Source organism: Cynocephalus volans, chromosome 2 (assembly GCF_027409185.1).
Source record: "Cynocephalus volans isolate mCynVol1 chromosome 2, mCynVol1.pri, whole genome shotgun sequence".
Classification (NCBI taxonomy): Eukaryota; Metazoa; Chordata; class Mammalia; order Dermoptera; family Cynocephalidae; genus Cynocephalus; species Cynocephalus volans.
The window spans coordinates 102,015,618-102,034,174 of NC_084461.1; the positions used below are offsets into that span (position 1 = coordinate 102,015,618).

Genomic DNA, 18,557 nt, shown 5'->3' on the forward strand with positions numbered 1-18,557 from the left:
CATTACTTAAAAGAAAGGGGGTGGGGGCAGAAGAAGGAGAAAAGAAAGAAAGGAATTCTTTGTAGGATTCACTTCAATATGTATATATTTTTCAGTTCTCAGGAAATCTGTTTGCTTCTGCTTTTAGGGAAAGCACAACAGAGAAATAAAAATAAAAACAGGCTCTCTCACGTGAAAATAAAAGGAGGGGGCAGGGCAGCTGGCTTACAGAATTCCTTGCCTGCTACTGAACGGTGTGTGTGAGTGTGTGTGTGTGTGTAAGGGGGAGGAGAGGGAGAATGGGGCGGCTGTTTTGTAAACTGCTGAATTGGGAAGTTTCTTCATACTTCTGTAGGGTGCCAGAATCACCCTGCCCTTTAATTTCAAGGCAGTTTTATTGCATTCGTTTATTACTTGTTTGACTTTATTGGCGGTGCCGCGGTCAGGCTCATTATTGGAATGGAATTGCCTATTACTTTGGTATCAGGCTTGAGATGACTCTAGGCTTCTCCTTGCTCTGCCTCCCCTCAAAACTTAAGTAGGAGCTGAATATATGAATCGTAAATTAACAACTGATTAATATGCATTGGCAACTCCTCAGAAAGCTCTCAGATTGCCCCCTCTTGGCAAGGCCTGTTTATGTTAATTAGCAGTTTAGAGATTAAAAAAGAAGAGGAATTTACAAAGTGGATAATAATAAAGCAGAACTGAAAGGGGTTCTTGCCTCCAAGCCTCACTCTCCCGGGTTCTGGATGGGACTTGGCTTGCCATTGCTGACACCAATTGTCTGGAAGAACTGGGAAGCCTTTTTAAAATAGAATTCTGTGAATGGAATCTCCTTTTGGACCATGGCAATCGTTTTCAATATCCAAAAGATCACACGGCCCCGGCAAACAGAAACAGTGCTTTTATGGTAAACCACAGATCAGGGTTGGGGGTTATCCCAACCACCGCTGTGCACATCCCAGGATTTATACTCTGCTCTTCCTGAACACAGACTGACTTAATCCTAGGACTTCCTCTTCTGCCCTCCAATGAGCACCACTGAATTGTGTTGCCATGGCTTGAGCCTGAGAGAAGGATTTAACTTTAAATCGTATTACTTGATCTCTGGGAACCTGGATCTCTCAGATCAGTGATGGGAAATATGAAACTGAAAGGAGAGGAAAAGACCTAAATATGGTGGCCATGGAACTCCTTTAGGAATTTTTCCAAGGGTGTGTATTGAAGCAAGTGGCTGAGGATGGAGCGAAAACCAACTTGTCAATGTTAGGATGTTACACACTTGACTTCTAATGAAAGATGACTTTGTTTGACAGTTTTTAAAAAATAGATGTTTCTTTTATTTTCCACTTCTATTTCTTCTTTTTCCTTTCCATGGGGTGGGGAGTTAGGATAAAACTGTCTTGGTTTTAAGGAGCTGGAATAATGGTCACTTTTAAGTCTGCGTAGCCCCTTTGCCCCTAACACTCGGGTTGCCGTGGACCTGCAGTCCATGCCCTGCTGAATCACCAGGTAGAAGGGCAACCTGTTATACTGTTTTTGCCCTCAACTCAGTTGCAAAGTGAACAATTTGCAGTAGATTCTTGAGTCAACTTATTTCTAACAGATCCAAGGTTTATTTGTTCTGATCAGCCTTTACATAGTTGGGTACAATTGTAATCTTCTAGCCTTGCTACCATTTAGGACACTAAAAATGATATTTAAGGAGAAACTGGTATTCAACCAGAGGGGTGGCTCCTGGACACCTCATTGGAATGCTTTATAATGAATACCAGCAATGACTATGTTCCTGGGTAACAGCTACTAAGAAGTTATTACCAGGAAAAGCAGTACCACCTCTGTTCCTTAGTAGGCAGCATAATACAGGGAGTGACAGCATGGACTCTAGAGCAAAGTCCTGCCTCTGTCATTTTGGCCCAGTCACTTTACTTCTCTGTCCCTTGGATTCCTCCTACAAGACATGGTGGTCACAATAGCTCCTTCTCAAAGGGTTGTTTATGGAATTGAATGAATTGTCATGTATAAAGAACTTACAACTATATTTACAACTTATAGAGCACATACAACTAGTATAAATACTGTATAAATATTTGTGAAGTGAATTTTTAATGGGTTTTAACTGTCTCTGCATTGCTCCCTGTGACTAAATGTGGGTCACTCTCAGGATGTTTTAATCTGGCCAGTGTTTTTTACATTATGTTCCAGAGCTCGTCACCTCAGAACATCTAAGTGCTTTGGAAGAATCAGGTACTATTGGTATTTACCCGTTCTTTACCTATGCTCATAGCCAGATACAAACACCATCTCCATTTCTTCTTCCCAGTGGAACACCACAAAATAGTGCTCTCTATTGCTGTTCATTTGAGAATTATTCTGAATGAGCTACATACCCCCCCAAAATGGAGGATCATACATTATTGGAATCCCAAGAGTCTTCATCAAGATAACCTAATCCAACCTCTCATTTGGCAGAGAACACTTAGGGCTGGAGAAGTTGTGGTCCAGCTAAATTAAGGACAGAATTAGAACAAAAGCTCAAGTCCATGTAATCCCTATTTAGGCAGTGTCCTTCCTATGCCATTTGGTCTAAAGACACTGGTCCATCTCAATGACATTTCCTCAATGGCTGAATATTTTTCTAGTAGAGCCGGATAAAAAACCTTTCTAAAATGTATATTATGATTTTTTTTGGATGCCATTGCCATTTTTTCAGAGTAATCATATATGTTATATATTCACTGCAAAAATACAAATAGGTTTAGTATACACACACCTACACGTACACTAAGTAATACATATTTACACATTTAACTTAATTTAACAAATACGTATCAAAGAGCAGAGCACTCTACTGGGAGTGTGAGTAAATATTTGCCTATATAATCAAGATAAACAGTGGATTATTTGAGCCTAGGCTCTGAAATATGCAATTATTTCTATCTAAATCCACATAAAGTTAAACAGACAGAAAACCTTGAAAGAATGATTGCTTGACAAACTAAAGTAGCCTTTAAACTAAATAACACTGGGAAGCTCAAGATCTTAAAAATGATGCGTAGCTGGTAAATTTAGGACTTTGGGCCTTCGGACACCTTGAAGGCAGACGAGAGGAAGAGCCACGTACCTAGCAGCAATGTAGAGGGTTCTGTTCATGATCATAATCATCTGGATGTCCAGTCTGTGCCTCTGCGTGGTGTTCCGTCCTGGCTTGTGGCCCACAAACACCGGATACTGTTTTGTATCTGTGAAAAGAGGAGACGGGGTCCGAGAGGAAACAGCAAAGTAAGCCAGGAATTGACAGGGTGGGGGAGGGTCACAAAAACACAAAACCATGTTTTAGTCAGACCATGCCACCATTTTCCATCTCCAAATGAGTCTGTTATTTTAGGAAATACCATGACAGAAGAGTGCTCTTTAAGAATGATCAAGTTACAGTTTCATTTCCATATGACAAGAAGCCTGGAGTTACATTTCTAAGTGTCACAATTTCTGATTTGTCCCTTTTTCTGGGGGTTAAACTTGCTGGTGAACCCTTTGCATAAAGGTGTTCTTTTCTCCCAGTTTTCTTTTCATCTTCTGTGGAGTGCTAAGCCTGAGGGGGCAGCCTGCCAAAGATCTTGTCTCGGGACAAAATTATTTCAAAGCAGCCTTCCCATCAATCACCACAAAGGCAATGTGGTCTGGAGGCAAGAGCCTTCGTCCAGGAGCCAGAAGAAAAATACTGTCTCCGCAGGCGTCCGGTTGGAATAATCTACTATTGAAGGCAGCCCTGCTAGGTTGGTTGGCATTCTAGGAACTGTGGGAAGTTCGCTCTTGAGTTAAGCAATTGGCTAATCTCACAGAAATGTGGGCTTTGACAGGACAGGGTCAAACTGAGGGTAGCCAGTCGGGTGATCTGGAATTTTCCCCTGACTTGGGGAGTCAATGAGCATATTTCTCCTTTCCTATAGTTCTCTTTGGCTGAGAGTGGGCAATTTGTAATGATACCTGACCTTCAGAAGTACTCACATCTCAACATCTCTCTGTCTTTAAACCTATGATCTCCAGAGACTAGCAATTCTCCAGGGAAACTTAGGAGGAAAGAAAGATGAGATGCATTTAAAAGGCAGTTGTTTTCTGGGGGAGGGATGGAGGTGCAAATAATGTCTAGAAAACCATTTGCCAATTTATGCTCGAACCCCTACATTTTGAACCCCTGTACCATCTAAGCATTACTCACAGTGGGTGTCTTATTAGACAGCATCAGTGCATTTTATTCACAAGCAAGCCTGGTATGAGATTATCTTGTGCTTTTCCTTCCACGGCTCTGAAATTTCATTTACCCATTCATCAAGGTGTTTGCTAAAACAATTCACATATCTCTACTATCATGGATTTGAGTGACCATTGAAGTGTGATCTTCAGCAGCACATTTAAGCTGGAGTCCCTTCTGTACTGGGGCACCAAATATAGAAAACTTATCTAAAATAGAGATAAATAAATGTTTATTAAGTTTTAGTACCTTAAGTTAGGTGGACTCTGCCATTTCAGGAGTGATGATCTTGAAGTGCATAATTTGGTCCTTAATCATGCCCTTTGACCTTTAGTTCTCTAACTGTTTTTTGTGTCAGTCTTGTCCCCTCAATCTTCATATAAAATTATCTCCCTTTTCAATCCAGAGAGTCCAGCTGAAAGCTGGGCATTGATGGATCTTGTTTGTATCCCATATTAATCTTAAGCACCCTATTTATGGTTTGCTCAGTGTTTCTTTTGGGGTAATTACTGAGAAAATAGATATTTGAGGAGAAATGCTCTCTTTTACTTTTACTGTGATGAAATACTTAGTCTTTTGGAGGGAGGGAAAAAAAGTAGGACATTGGGTATTCTATCCAGCACACAGGTAGGACTTTACTCTCTTGAGGAGACAACTGAATTCCTAATCCTGTCGGTATCTACCCCTCACCCTGAAGCAGAGACCAAAAGAAAGTTATAAACACTTAAAATAGGTCTTCTGTAAATTCAAAATAACTCTCTACCCAAGTCAAGCAATGACATAACTTCTAAGTCTCAAAAAATGTTAATTTTTTCCTCCAAAGTACTCCAAAACAGTCATCATTTTCTGTTCATATCTTGTAACAATGCTCACATATTAATCATATATGAAAATGTGCAGTACTGACAATAGCCAAATGCAGCTGGTTTAAGGGATGAGCACGGCCTCCTGGGAGTAAGTGAGACTTCATCTCCTCGTATATCCGTGTCTCCACGACAACATTTAATGGAGTTGTGTAACAGTCATCCCACCAATTTGAGCAGACACGAATTAAATACCTTTGACATCTACACAGGTTAAAATGACTAACAAGTCTCCTTTTCCATTTAATTTTTATTATTTGCTAGATGGACGCAGGTTAAAATGTCCACAAAAGGAGAGCGTGGGTGAGTGTGGGTACTCACAGTTGCCATGCGAAATACTGATTGGCTCGGAATCTTCTGGGAAACCAGCCCCAGCAAAGTGTAGCAGTGTGAAATATAGCAGCAAGACTTCTGACCTCATAGTAGTTCAGCGGGGAGACTTTATTTCTCTACTTCACCCTGCCAAAGAGCAAAGAGAGAGAAGGGATTTTTTTTTTTTTTTTTTTGCAAGTCAGCTTTATTCAATTTCATAAAATGAAATGGTCTTGAAGATAAAGTCGGGAGCAAAAGTCTTCTCCGTTGCGAATTCACTGATTATCTTATTTTACGTGAGGAAACTGTATCCATTACCCATGGCACTCTCCTTCCCTACACATTGAGCCCTTTTGCAAAGCTTCTCCCAAACACTGGACACACAGCCTTAGTGCCTTTATCCCAAGCTGTCTTCAAGTAGGCCAGAAGGGGCGGCTATTTCACAATTATGCAACTCTGCATTCCAGAAAACATGAACAACTGAGAAGCATTTTTTGAAGGTAGATATGCTCCTTTTTCTCAGCAGCTTTACAGAGATCAAAAACTATCATCACCCAAACAGGTTTTGTTTGGTGAACCCAGGACCTTTCAGAAATTCAATGTGGTTGCCAGTATTGAAAAATAAGGATATTTCTGATAATAATCTAGATTTCCAGCTTCTTTATAAAAATCAGAATATCTGTCATACTGATCTAAATGACAGTTTCTCTCAGGCACCATGCTCCACCCCAACACACACACACAGACACACACACACTTCTGTAAGTGGTCCTGTTCACTCATTTCCGTTACCTGCTTGACCCCTTAGTTGAGATTTTTCACTCCTGGTTTATGTAATTCTATAGTGACCTTAGCATAAATAAAATCACATTATCTATATTTAAAAAGAAATAAGTAGATTCTTTCAGATTTTGTGAAGAATACTGTAAGGAGAATCTGAAACCATGTCTTGAAATGGTATTGTTAAATTAAAAAAAATCATATCTCTATGTATTTTGGTCTCAAATACTCCCTTTGCAATGAATACTCCCTTGCAATGAAAGAGCAGTGAATAAAAATGCCAGATATACTGTACTATCATCTGTATTTTCTTGAAGATATTCTTCACATGTAGAAAAATTCTCCTAAATCTTGGAAATAAAGAGAATCCTACGTTCTGCTGGATACAGTGAAAAAAGACTCATAATACAGTAAATATCATATAATTCTTAGGCATATTTCAAATAAGTGTTGATCACAGAAATTAAGGTAAAATGGGGATATCTTTTCATCTTTCTAGAGTTGTGAAGTCTTTGAAGTAGCCTGCCAAAGATTTGCGTGTAGAAATGTCAAACTTAGTAACCTAGATGTCTTTGAAAGTTCATTTGGCAAACAAACTGCTAACTTATGCTTTTTTGAACACCATTTAATATCAGATACCTATGTCTCTTTTCTTTATGCCAAAGAAAAAGCATCAATAAGCCCCAAGTGTTGCATCGTAACTTATAATTTCACAGACACAGCTGGGGCTTAATCATTTCTTCAACTGAAAAGTGCACACTAATTAATTTGCTTTATCTTGAAAATCAAAGAGGGAGACAGTTTGAGAGAAAAGCCTAAACAATTCCATATCTCCATCTCTGATGTGTAGATTAAAATTAAACCTTAAATGATTACTTGTTCACAAGGGCGATCCATTACCAGGAGATATAAACATGTATTTACAGACGGGTTAAAAGCAACAGTCTTTCCATTCATTTATTTGCCAATTCTTCACATGCTGGAGAATCTGAACCCAAAGAAAAGAAGCTCTGAGGTGCCCCTATTTGTTTCTTATGGCTCCTGTTTAGTATAACGTTAAAGGGGAGAAATCAATAAGGAAAGTAAGTAAAACATAGGCAAGAAAGACACCAGTCAGCTGATACATTTTAGGTGAGTAACACATGGGAAAGAAGAAGAACGGTCAACATCTACCAGGGCTCGAGAGCAGTATACAGAGAGTTTGCAGCATGTAAGGGAAGAAAAAAGCAGACTCCAAAGGTCAATTCTCATTTCTTTAGAAATCTTTCAAAATATATGCATGCTTTTAAAGATTAATTTTTCTTGACATGACAAATGAGTCTCCATCCTTCCACAACTGCATTCATCCTTGTACATATGTCCTACAAGCTAACAAAGCCAAGTCCTGCTACTTTATTATATCCCCCAATTTTAATTCTTTCCATCACGAGATTGCATGGGTGAGATGCAAAATCCTCAACCCCAAAGCTGGCAGGAAGATCAATCCATGCAGAAGAAATCTACTATGCAACTCCATAGCTTCTTTTACGCCTTACATACAGCCAGGATGATGGCTGAGATATGTCATTTAAATATCTCCGGGTTTATAGTAGGACTCTCTGCCAGGAAAAATACCTGCTTTACATATCTTTCTAATATCGCATCATAAAGGTAGCTAACATGTGTATCATATGGGTGAAAGTATTCTGGCAGTACTTGTTAATCTTGGCCAGTTCACATAAACACTTTAAAATTTTCTTCAGCTGAAGTTTTGGTATATTATTCCCTTCCCACTCAACTGGGGCCCTAACCCTTGTAAATATGTAGACAATAAATTTTCTTGTTGAGGGGTTGGCCAGTTGATTCAGTTGGTTAGAGTGTGTTGTTATAACACCAAGGTCAAGGGTTTGGATCCCCATGCTGGCCAGCTGCCAAAAAAATTATTGTTGAAATAATTACTTTATGGAGGGATCCTGATCCAATAACTTTCTCATTTCTCATCCTTCAGAACATGGACTGAGTCTCCCACCTAAGATCACAAAATACAGACTTGTACCAGTCCAGGAGAACAAAAACAGACAGGAACTTTCCGCTGAGTTTAAAAATCTCTAGCTAGCTGGGCTGCTGCAATTTAAGAGGTTAAGTAATTTTCAAAACTTTGGAAGCGCTACCCACCTATGGCATATTTATAGGTATCTACAAACATTTGTCAGTTTCCCTGTCTATGACTATGCTTTTATAGGCTAAATATGACTGTCTTAAGCAGCTATTCAGAAAATTAGATAAAGGAAGACTGTCAATATGAGGATTCTACACAAAAACATTTATTTCAAAAGTAAGCTTATTATACCTGAATTTTCCATCTAATTGTCTCAGCCTTCCATTACTCATTTTTAGCCTGAAAAGAAATGACTTTTGTAAAATATACCACTTTACATAACTATAAAATTAAAACCCTACTCTGCCCCAATCCTCAAAATTCATGGAAAAACCTTAAGAACATTCATAATCTTAATAAGCATCTGCTTGGTGAATTTATTAGGTCTATTTAGGTTCATCTAAAATTAATTTGTATAGACTTTCTGTGTACTCTGAGCCCAGACAAAAACTCTTTTAACTGTAATTTTTCCACAGTTTTTAAGACCAAATTAAATAGTAAAACTGTGATGTGCAAATGGTGTTGTGACTATTGGCTGCCATGAGCCAAATCAACCAAGCCAAACGTTAACTGGTCAGGAAACTAGCCTGCAAGTATTCCAGACTGAGGACCAAACAAACAAGGCTAAAAGGAGGTCTGTCTGAAAATCCTGTCAATGAATTTATGCTGCTAATTGGTTTTTTAAATAATAAAATCTTTTCAATAACTGGAGCGTCATCCACCTGCCCCTGCCCCCCACACCCTCATCATATAGCAGGTCATTGTGTCGGCAAATCATGAAGCAAAGTGAATGTCAGTGGAACTGGGAATGATCATGAAGTCCAACAGTGAGGTCACCAATGGCCATATTTTACTTCTAATCCATCAGGTTAATTTCATAAGAGCCATGAGAACTGGAAGCCATGACAAGCCTACCGAGCCAAAGCACCTCTCTGGCTTACCCCAGGCACTAGTTCCAATCCTCTTGCCCAACTATTCCCCCAAATCCTGCCCTGGAAAATTGTACTGGGACTCACAAACTGGTAGTATTGGTCAAAGCTGGCTCGCAGAGAAGAAAAAAAAACTAAATTAGCAACATTCCAAAAAAATTAGGAGATTTAACACAAAACTCCAGATTTCTGGCTTATCAAAATAAAAAAGTCAGAGATCTGGTTTTGCTGGCCCATGGACCCACTTGGCAACACTCAGGCTGAGCAGTGGCTGCCCAAAGAAGAGAGGAAACATTCCCACCACTCCACAGTTTCTTCAGAATCCCTCCTTGCCCCCAGAACTGATCCCCGAAGGCTCGGAGGGCAACCTCTGTGCCACCCAGGTAAAGGACATCACTGTGCTGCATGAGGTATTCTACTCATCTTTATCATCCTCAGCAAGTTGCTGTGTGTCAGCCTTAGCTAGTGAACCCTGTGGGACCCAATGTCTATACACAGAAATGAACGGACATTACTTGTTTTAAAGAGCATTTGGGCACTCCACACACCATCTACATGTCCAATGGCAGCAAGCACTTTCAAGGTGGACTTGGCTATGTGGATATAACTTGTGTCTGATTTGGTACACATGACAGCATCTTCCAGAATGTTGCTATCCAATGAACGTTTTAATAATAAGTGGTAATGATGTGAAATTAACATATCTAGAAACTTGCAAAAACCAAAATGCTAACTTTAAGTATGGCATTGAAATAAAGTGAAAATGATGGTAGTGGCATTGTTTCCCCATGAGGAAAGCCATTTACTGCCATGTTTCAGTAATTCTTTTAAAAAAGCACATTTTCTACTGACATCATAGGAAGTTTTAAAGGTAATCAATAATTTACACTGTTGTTAATAGAAGGAAGGGCACACTAACTGTGTGACACCCTGGCCAAGTCTGTGAGCCTCCCTGGCTCCCAGTTTGCTCACCTGTAAAATGAAAGGATATGAAATATACCTCCAGGCTCTGAGATTGTACTATTTTAGGAGATCCTGCCCCAGTGAAGAAGGGTGTGTGTGTGTGAGTGTGTGTGTGTGTGTGTGTGTGGAGAGAGATTAGGAAGGACAGTACAGAGAGTGACCCTGAGCAAGGCCATCCCATTGCAACACATATCCAAGGCCATGGACACCATCTGGAGGTGTGGGGTTGGGGACAGGAAGAAAAACAAGGTATTCCAAGCTGAGGCAGGGCAGGGTACTGGAGCCCCACACGCCTTCCCTCTTTGCCCTAAAAGGCAGCAGGAAAGATAGTGGGGTTCTAGCAGTCGTGTCCGGCACTCTCTGAGATTACAGCAGTGGTCAGACCCAAACAGCACCTGCGCAAGTGCTCTTTCCAAAACAAACAGTGGAACAGGCTCATTTTTTTTCTACATTCTTTCCTGGTTGCCTCTAAACAGCAGGTCATTTGGAAACTCAGGACAGTCAGTGTGTCAATGCGTGGTACAGTATGTAGCAAACAGGAGGGGTGGAACAGATTCTCTTCAGTGCAGCTCTCAGCGGATTGCAATAGGCGCAGCAGGAAAAGTTGTGAAAAGTTCGTCAAGCTAGAGCAAAGGAATCCCAGCATGTTCTACTGCCTTGTCTCAAGTTCAGGACAAATTTCAAGTCCGATAAGGCAAAGAGAACGCTGTTGTCACCATTTAATCATATTCAGTGTTTAGCTGGATTTTACAATAAGTATAATGTTTCCATTTTTATTACTCTGGCTTTCTGATCTCATCATCTTTGTCTTTACAGCGTGACTGTCTTTAAAAGTCTGAATTCAAATTGGTTTAAAAGCTCCTACATGAGATCAAACTATTGCTAACAATATCAAAGAGCAGAAAGAGCAGAGAATAAAACATAGGCTTTGAAGCCCTCTGTTCCCCGTATGAGCTGGGACCTTTGGCAAGATGCTTAAACTCTCTGAGCCTCAGTTTCCCCATCTTAAGAGTGTCTCAGAGACTAATTGCACAAAGTCCTCAATAAATGTTTGTTTATTCCTCAGATAAGATACTAAAAATTGCCTTTTAATAGCTTTTCTTGGACTTCCTTAAGAGATCAGGCAGCCCTGGATTAGCTCCTGGTGTTCTACTGCTTCAGTGGGAGCAGAAGTCCCCATTAGTCCCTGTTCCTCCCCGTTCCCTCCTTCCAGGTCCCTCGCTTCCTATCTCTGGAGGTGGGTCCCTGGGAAAGGCAGAGAATCTGTCTCAGGAGTCGCACTCACATTGTGTGATTTTTAAAAATATAGATCATGGCACTCATACTAGTAGTACAAAGAAAAATAATGTGGAAAATGGAGAAAGGATGGGATGGAAGTGGAGGTTTATTGAGCATCTTCTGTGAGCCAAGTACACACACATATTACTTTATTTAAACATCACAGCAACTGAGAGAGACAGGATTTATTATCTCCATTGTACACATGAGGAAATTGAGGCTCAGGGAGGTTAAGTAACATTGCTAGGCAGCACACAGTAACTTTTTACAGCTCAGTCGTCAAAAGGGAAAGCTCGGATGCAAACCCAGGTTTGTGTGATGCCAAAGCTTTTGTCCTTCCCAGGACATCAAAGGAAGGGGAAAGGAAGGAAGGTTGGAAAGAGAGAGATGCTGGCATAAATGGAAACTGCACTTAAGATCATAGTTGAATATAGGTTGATGCATCCATACTTACATGGACAGAGTGGCTGAAAGTCTTTAATGGCTCCAGTAATAAAAGTCTATAAAAGGAGTGCACAGTTGCTTCCAAACATGTAGGCATGCAAAGCCTCACTCCACTTTATGGCCCTGTGATTGTAGGCTCATCAGAAAGATGCAAAAGCTTCTCAACCACAGTTAGAGGAGGAATTGATTATCCCAGGACATTGCTGTGTTAAGTGGAACCACTTGCCTACTTGCAGCCTCCCTCCATAGTGATATTTTCAAGTCAACAGATCATAGAGAACAGTGTCAGTTGTGGAGGGTAAGAACAAAGCTGTCTGCTTCAGTAGCTGATAAGACAAAATGATCTGGACACCTCTTAAGTCAAAGGAAGGAACCTCTGTCCAGAGAGAGGTGGGAAAGCAGGTGGTTGTGCAGAAAAGCCAGCTTGCTGGATGATGGGGACCTGTCTCACAGGGATTGGGACTGCGGACTACTTGCACCAGAGGAGAATTTAAAGAATTAATGAGTGTTTAAAAAGTAGGTGTCCTTCACTTACCTGGACAGCAATTCAAGGGGTGCAGTATTAAGAGCATGCCGCTGTCCACAGGACACAGAGCCGGGTAAAGAACACTTTCTAAAGGAATTAGAAGCAACTTGGGCCATTGATACTGGTTGAAACCTTTACTGTACCCAGTCTTCAGGGACCACCAGGGCTACCTACTCAGTGATATTTGCATTAAGATTCACGCAAATGAGAAAAATAGCTCTAGCCTCTTAATAAAGCATCTAGTCTTTCTTTCCGCCACATCTCAGCCATTAACAGAGACATAAAAGCACCCATTTTGGAGGAAAGGGAAATGCCACAGACCTAACTTCAACACATTTTAGAGAATGATGATGGCATTCAATGGAGGATAATAATAAATATCGACTATGTATAATAGATGTTCCATTTTAGATCTGAAACCACTGTCGCAAAGGTGCAGAAAAACAGTTGTGAATTCAGAAGTACTCTTAGAAGAAAACTAAAAAAAGGGTGGTGGTGGTGGTGGTTGTATACCTGTTATCTTTGGAGGAGAGAAGGCAATTCTTGTCTTTCAGGTGACACTTTTCTTCCTCTCTGCTCCTCCACCCCCCACCCCGTATACATTTAATGCACTTTGCTTGGATGTTTCAGATACCATCTAATGGCTCATTAGGACTCTGCTGCCATAGTCATGATCTTAGCAGGTCTGGAAATATTGTAGCAAACTATCTTGATTTCAAAAATCTGCAACAGTCTCAACCATGTTTACCCAGGGCATGCCCCAGCTTTTTGCCCTTTCCATCTTTTTAACTTTTTATGATATTGCTGAATTCAAATGTCCGCTCCAGATGCAGAAACAAATACCTTCTTTATTCCACTCTTAAGAAAACTGAGGCCCCAGGAAGTGCGGTCACTTGCTAAATGTGGCGCAGCGCAAAAGTGGCCAAGCTGAGCAGCAGTCGCAGGACTCCTGACTCCTCTACGGAGCTTGTTCCCTACATTACGCTGCTTTCAGGAAGAAAGCCAAACTTCATTCATTTCTCCTTGGCTTGCTGCCTGGTGTTCATTACTTCTACTGCCTGATTTCCATCTCACTGACTCCCTGTTTCCTACCAGGAGCCAGGCTCTGTGCTAAGATGCTTATACAAACAGAGATGAACACCCCCTCCACCCTAACCCCCCTGGGAAGGATCTCACTGTTTAGTGGATGGGCCTGACAGCTCCTGCCCATTGTCCTCAAAATAGAACATGTAAACAAACAACAATAATTTTTTGAAAAGAAATAAAATTCTGTTGGAAACACTACCTGGAGGGTGAAGATGTTGCAAGAAGCATGTGACATGAGGTGAGATGATCAGCAAAGGCTCTGAGTGGAGAAAGCCTTGGAACAGGGCATGAGCTTTGGATGGAGCAGGTAGGAGCTAGGACATTTCACGTAGAAGGGCCAGGTCAAGACAGCAGGGTGTTAAATTGGACAACACCAAGCTGAGGGATTTTCGGACACTCAAATTGGCTGATTTCACTCTTTGCTTAAGCAATTTAAAACATTTGTCTGAAGTAACGGATTTTTGAATTTGACCTCAAGTTCGGTTTAAAGTATTGTAATAGAATAAAGGTAGTGTTTGATTACTTTTTTCTTCTAAGAATATGGAAGAAGCACTTAAGTATAAGCTCAAATATTGGTAAGTATTTGTTCAAGGTGCTAAGTACATGCATCATTTTCATATGACTCTCCCTAATTTTCTGTACACTTATAATTTCATTAAATATAATGCAGAGGGCAAAAAAGAACGTGCTGAAATCCGAAACACATTTTCTTAGCCCTTAGAAAGATATTTGCAGAGTGACTTTAAAGGAGCAACCTAGAGATATTTAGTGACTAGAGTTTTCCATAAACCTTAGTCAAAATCCTAGGTGGATCCAAACTAAAATAAAGCAATTGCTGCTCTTTGACAGGACGATTCTCTCTAATAATTTCTCCTGTTTCCTCTCAGTAGAGTTAATAGAAAACAGAATCTGTCAGCTACACCTCTCACCTTCCTGATCCTCACACTGCCTGGGATTGCTCAGGCTCAGACGGCTGCAGGGATATGTTCTTTTCTCACTTCTGGAGTGGAAGTCAACTTCAAACATGGCTTGTAGGAAACAAAAACAACCTGCAGGTCTCTCCTTGCAGCTACGAATAACAGCCCCAAATAGCAAGGTCACCAGTCATAGAACTTTGACCAAACTCTACAAATCCTTATTGTTTTCTTGTCATTTGTAAACATTTTTGGTGAAAGCCTCAACATCAGGAATGGAGTGAAAAGCATTTCCTTGAACTAAAATGTTGGATTAAAATGTTGGAGTAGGGTCCCATGGGGCTCACTGCGTCCTTCATTGTATTCCCAGTCTCTCTCAGTGAGCTGCGATTGCTTTCCCAGTGCCCCGAAAGCCAAATTAGAGTGTACATTCGACTACACCCTTCTGATTGTACAAAAAGAGACATAATATCATTTCAGGATCTGCTCCCTATCAAAGCATGATAGTGCTGACTGCCGCTTATCATCAGAAAAGTAACTACATACACAGTGGATTCTCTGTATGTCTATGCATGGCTAGACCCATTCAGGACAGAAATGAGATGGAAGCATTATTTCTTGAATTCCCATAATTTCCCCATATTCTTTAGGAAATCTTTTTTATTTATCCAAAAAAGGAAAAAACTTCCAATGAGCTGGTGAAAACTGCAAACTTACATATTTAAACCTATTACTGAATTTGATAGATACTGCCAACTTCTGAAATTAATATCTTTATTGGAATTGTTCATGTTCTTTACACATAAAAAGTGACTCATTAGGCTGGCTTGATTTACTTAGCAAAATAATTTAAGTGTTTTCCAAAGGCAGTTTATCAATTTAAATTGCAGTGGAGAGAGGACTATTCACGAGTTGCCTCTTTCCAAATCAGAGTCAGGTCTAGTGATATCGCTCCCTAAAATGTTCGTTTGTTTTTAATGTGAAATCCTACCTTCAAAACTATTAATTATTTCCAAACATCATGAAAATATGCTTCCTTAAGGCCAATAAAAATAAATTCCAGGAAATTATGGGTTTGTTTAAATGCCTCTACCACTTAAAGACTTGATTCTGTACATAGGTGACATAAGGGTCACCACATAGATACTGAACAGTCTGTTCCCTGGAAAGTGCTTGAGCATGCTGAAGTGGTCAGCATCTGGAGGGACCATTTTCATGTGAGTGGTTCTGAAGTCTGCTCCTTAAATTTAAAGAAAAATAAGGCTTGCTATTCCCTTTTCCCCTACATGTGGACGAGGCCAGTTGATTTTGGAAATATAGGTACACAATTCCTCATGTGCAATTACAGACAAAACAAAACAAATCCCTGAAAACCAGAAGTTTTTTCCTAACTCATTTGGTGACAAAAGTTGACTTGAACTGGCATGAGACTATTTATAACCTTTATTTATCCTTCCTTAGGATGAATAGTTATACATTTCACTGCAAAATACTAGTAGATTTCATTACTAGATATTGACCCAAACCCCACTGGGGTATGTATCTCATGTTCCTTTTCTAAAATCTGAAAAATTTTAAGTTCTGAAACATCTGTTTCAAGGATTTCAAAAGAAAAGAGTCTGTGGTACTATATGCCTTTGTTCCTACAGAGATTAAAGACAGAATAAAAAGTGAGGAAGAAAGGAGATCCTTTAGAACAGAATTCCCAAAGCTGGCTTTGCTAAACTCAGGAGCTCTCTAATCATCCCACAGCATGATGTGAAATTCCCATTGAATTAAAAAAAAAATTAATCTGATTTTATTTATTTTTTAAAATGTATATCATTATACTTGTAAGAATAATTCAGAGATTGGGAATTGCTGACTGAGTTACTTTTAATTTCCTCTATTCTACGCTTATAATGACAGGTTTCCGGGCTCCTCTCCATACAAGGGACCATCAAGAACAGGTTTCCACAAAATAGTAATGCTCACAAAGCAGATGTAACTTTGGTAGAAAGGGTCTCAAAGCCTCTTTCGTAAGCAGTAACATTCTGCCACAGCAGAAGTGACTGCCTCACCAGGCCCCCGACCCCTCTGCCTGAGGGAAGCTTCATGTCTCTTTCCATCTGACAGCCAACCACAGACAGTCCAGCATGCCTTCCTCGCTCTGTATTAAATAAGTAGACTTCATAGGCTTTTTGTGCAGTTGCTGGTGGTTTCTCGGAAGGAGTGTCCATGATGTAAGCAGCCTGTACTCTCTCCCTACCCTATGGAATAACTCTGGTAATGGACTTTTCCAATCGCTGTCATTAGAGGCAATTGTCAGCTGGCAGCATCTGTCCTCTGCTTTGTCACATGTACCTGCCTGTAAGCTTCAAAAACCTGCAGCTTTCTTTTGGTAAATAATACCAAATGTTTAGGAACTAATTAATAAAATAAAGAATTTGGATTTCCAGAGTATTTTGGGAGGAAAACTGTTATCTTGGACAATGTGTGTGTGGGGGGGTGAAGACATGTCCTGTCCCTGTCCTCTTGGAGGTGCTCCTCCACTCACTGTCTCTCTCCTTTCTTTCTCTCTCAAAGTGGACATTAGGCACCAGGCACAATGGTAATCATTTCTAACTCTGAGATAAAATGGATGCAAATGGTTAATATCAGATAACCTGGACACAGGTTAATTATTGCAATTCAAATTATCTGGAGAGAGGACAGCACATGGATATCACTGATTAACCCCTAAATAAAAAAATTTCAATTCCTATAATTAATAGCATAGCAGAACAATCACTATAATTACAATCTGCCAGAGAGACCAGAATCAGGAGGAAAGTGAAATTATCCAATAAGCTTGAGTTTGGCCGGCAGAAACCAAATTAAAGTGCTGAGGGTCAGACAAAAGAGGCGATAAATCAGAGAGAGAGAAAGTGAACATGAGACATGAGCCCAGCCCAGCGGACATGCCCACGCCTATCACCCCAGCAGGGCACAAGGATCCCACAGCATGTGCTCGCCTTTCTGTGAGAGGAAAGGAGGCACTGGGAATGGACACCTGGCTCTGCAAGCTACTTATCCCCTGGTTACTGGGAAACAGAGGTCCACCTGGGTCATCCAGGCTTTCACTGGTAAGGATTCGAAGGTCTGAGCAGTGAGAGGGGAAAGTCACGGCTATGGAACACACGCAGAAGGAAGAACGCATGAACTTCTTTTCCAAAAGGAGATTCTGCAGGTTCATTTTGAATAACTAAAAGACTAAGACAGAATAATTTTCTTCTCAAACAGCAATAATCTTCCTGTTCAGTTAACGTATCTTTCAACTCTCCAAAGAGTTAAAGAAAAAAAGTCATTCTAAAGTGTTATGCAAGAATAGGCAGATGTGCTTTTCATGTATCTATTTCATCAGCTCTTTCCAGCAGCGCTAAGGCATGAAAAAAAGGCTGAGAGTCCTCCAGAATCGTCAATGAGGAAAGAGCAAGATGCCGTGTGGAGCTTGGGCAAGATGACCCAAGCTGGGGACCACTGCACCATCTGAAAGTGAGGCACGTAGGGATGCCGCCTCCTCCCTCACACAAAGGTACCAGAGTTGTTATCAATCATTCTTCCATTTTTCAAAAGTAGTTCTATTCCAAAGGAACATTGCTTTTGTACATCATGGATTACTTTTGTAGTGTTTGGGAATTACCAGCAAGAATATGAGACATGAGAAAATGCCATACATGTGTGTAGGCATTGAGAGAGGACATTGTTTTCAGTGTTCAATAAAACACCGAAATGCCTTTGTTAGTGGTTTGTCTTTGCTCACTCATCCCTTTGGTCAATCTAGAAATAGCTGAGTTTCTAATATGTGCAAGCAGGGCACTGTGCTGGGACAGTGGGGAATCCAAGTTCATGGATTCGACCATGGGTTCTGCCCTTAGGGAGCCTCTAGACCACCATGGAAGATAGTAAGCAACTATAACAATGTAGGACATATATACATATACACATACACACACATGTTAAAAATGCTATGAGAGTTAAGAGGACTGAGAGGTAACATCCAGATATTGATTCTTCTACCAAAGCACATGCCAAATCTGCCCTCTTCCCTACATCCTACTGATATCATATAT

The 18,557-nt window shown here is 40.4% G+C and overlaps 1 protein-coding gene across 2 annotated transcripts in view; it reads right to left on the bottom strand.

Annotated features, from left to right (window-relative positions):
- Positions 1-18,557, bottom strand: part of SEMA6A (semaphorin 6A) — a 122,757-nt gene that overhangs the window by 53,657 nt on the left and 50,543 nt on the right. For both annotated transcript variants that reach the window (XM_063085713.1, XM_063085714.1), the window contains exons 2-3: positions 5,419-5,556; positions 3,107-3,224 (exon numbers count right to left, since the gene is read on the bottom strand). In XM_063085713.1, the coding sequence (XP_062941783.1) occupies positions 3,107-3,224; positions 5,419-5,518 (218 nt within the window). In that variant the 5' untranslated portion in view covers positions 5,519-5,556. The remainder of the gene's footprint in view (positions 1-3,106; positions 3,225-5,418; positions 5,557-18,557) is intronic.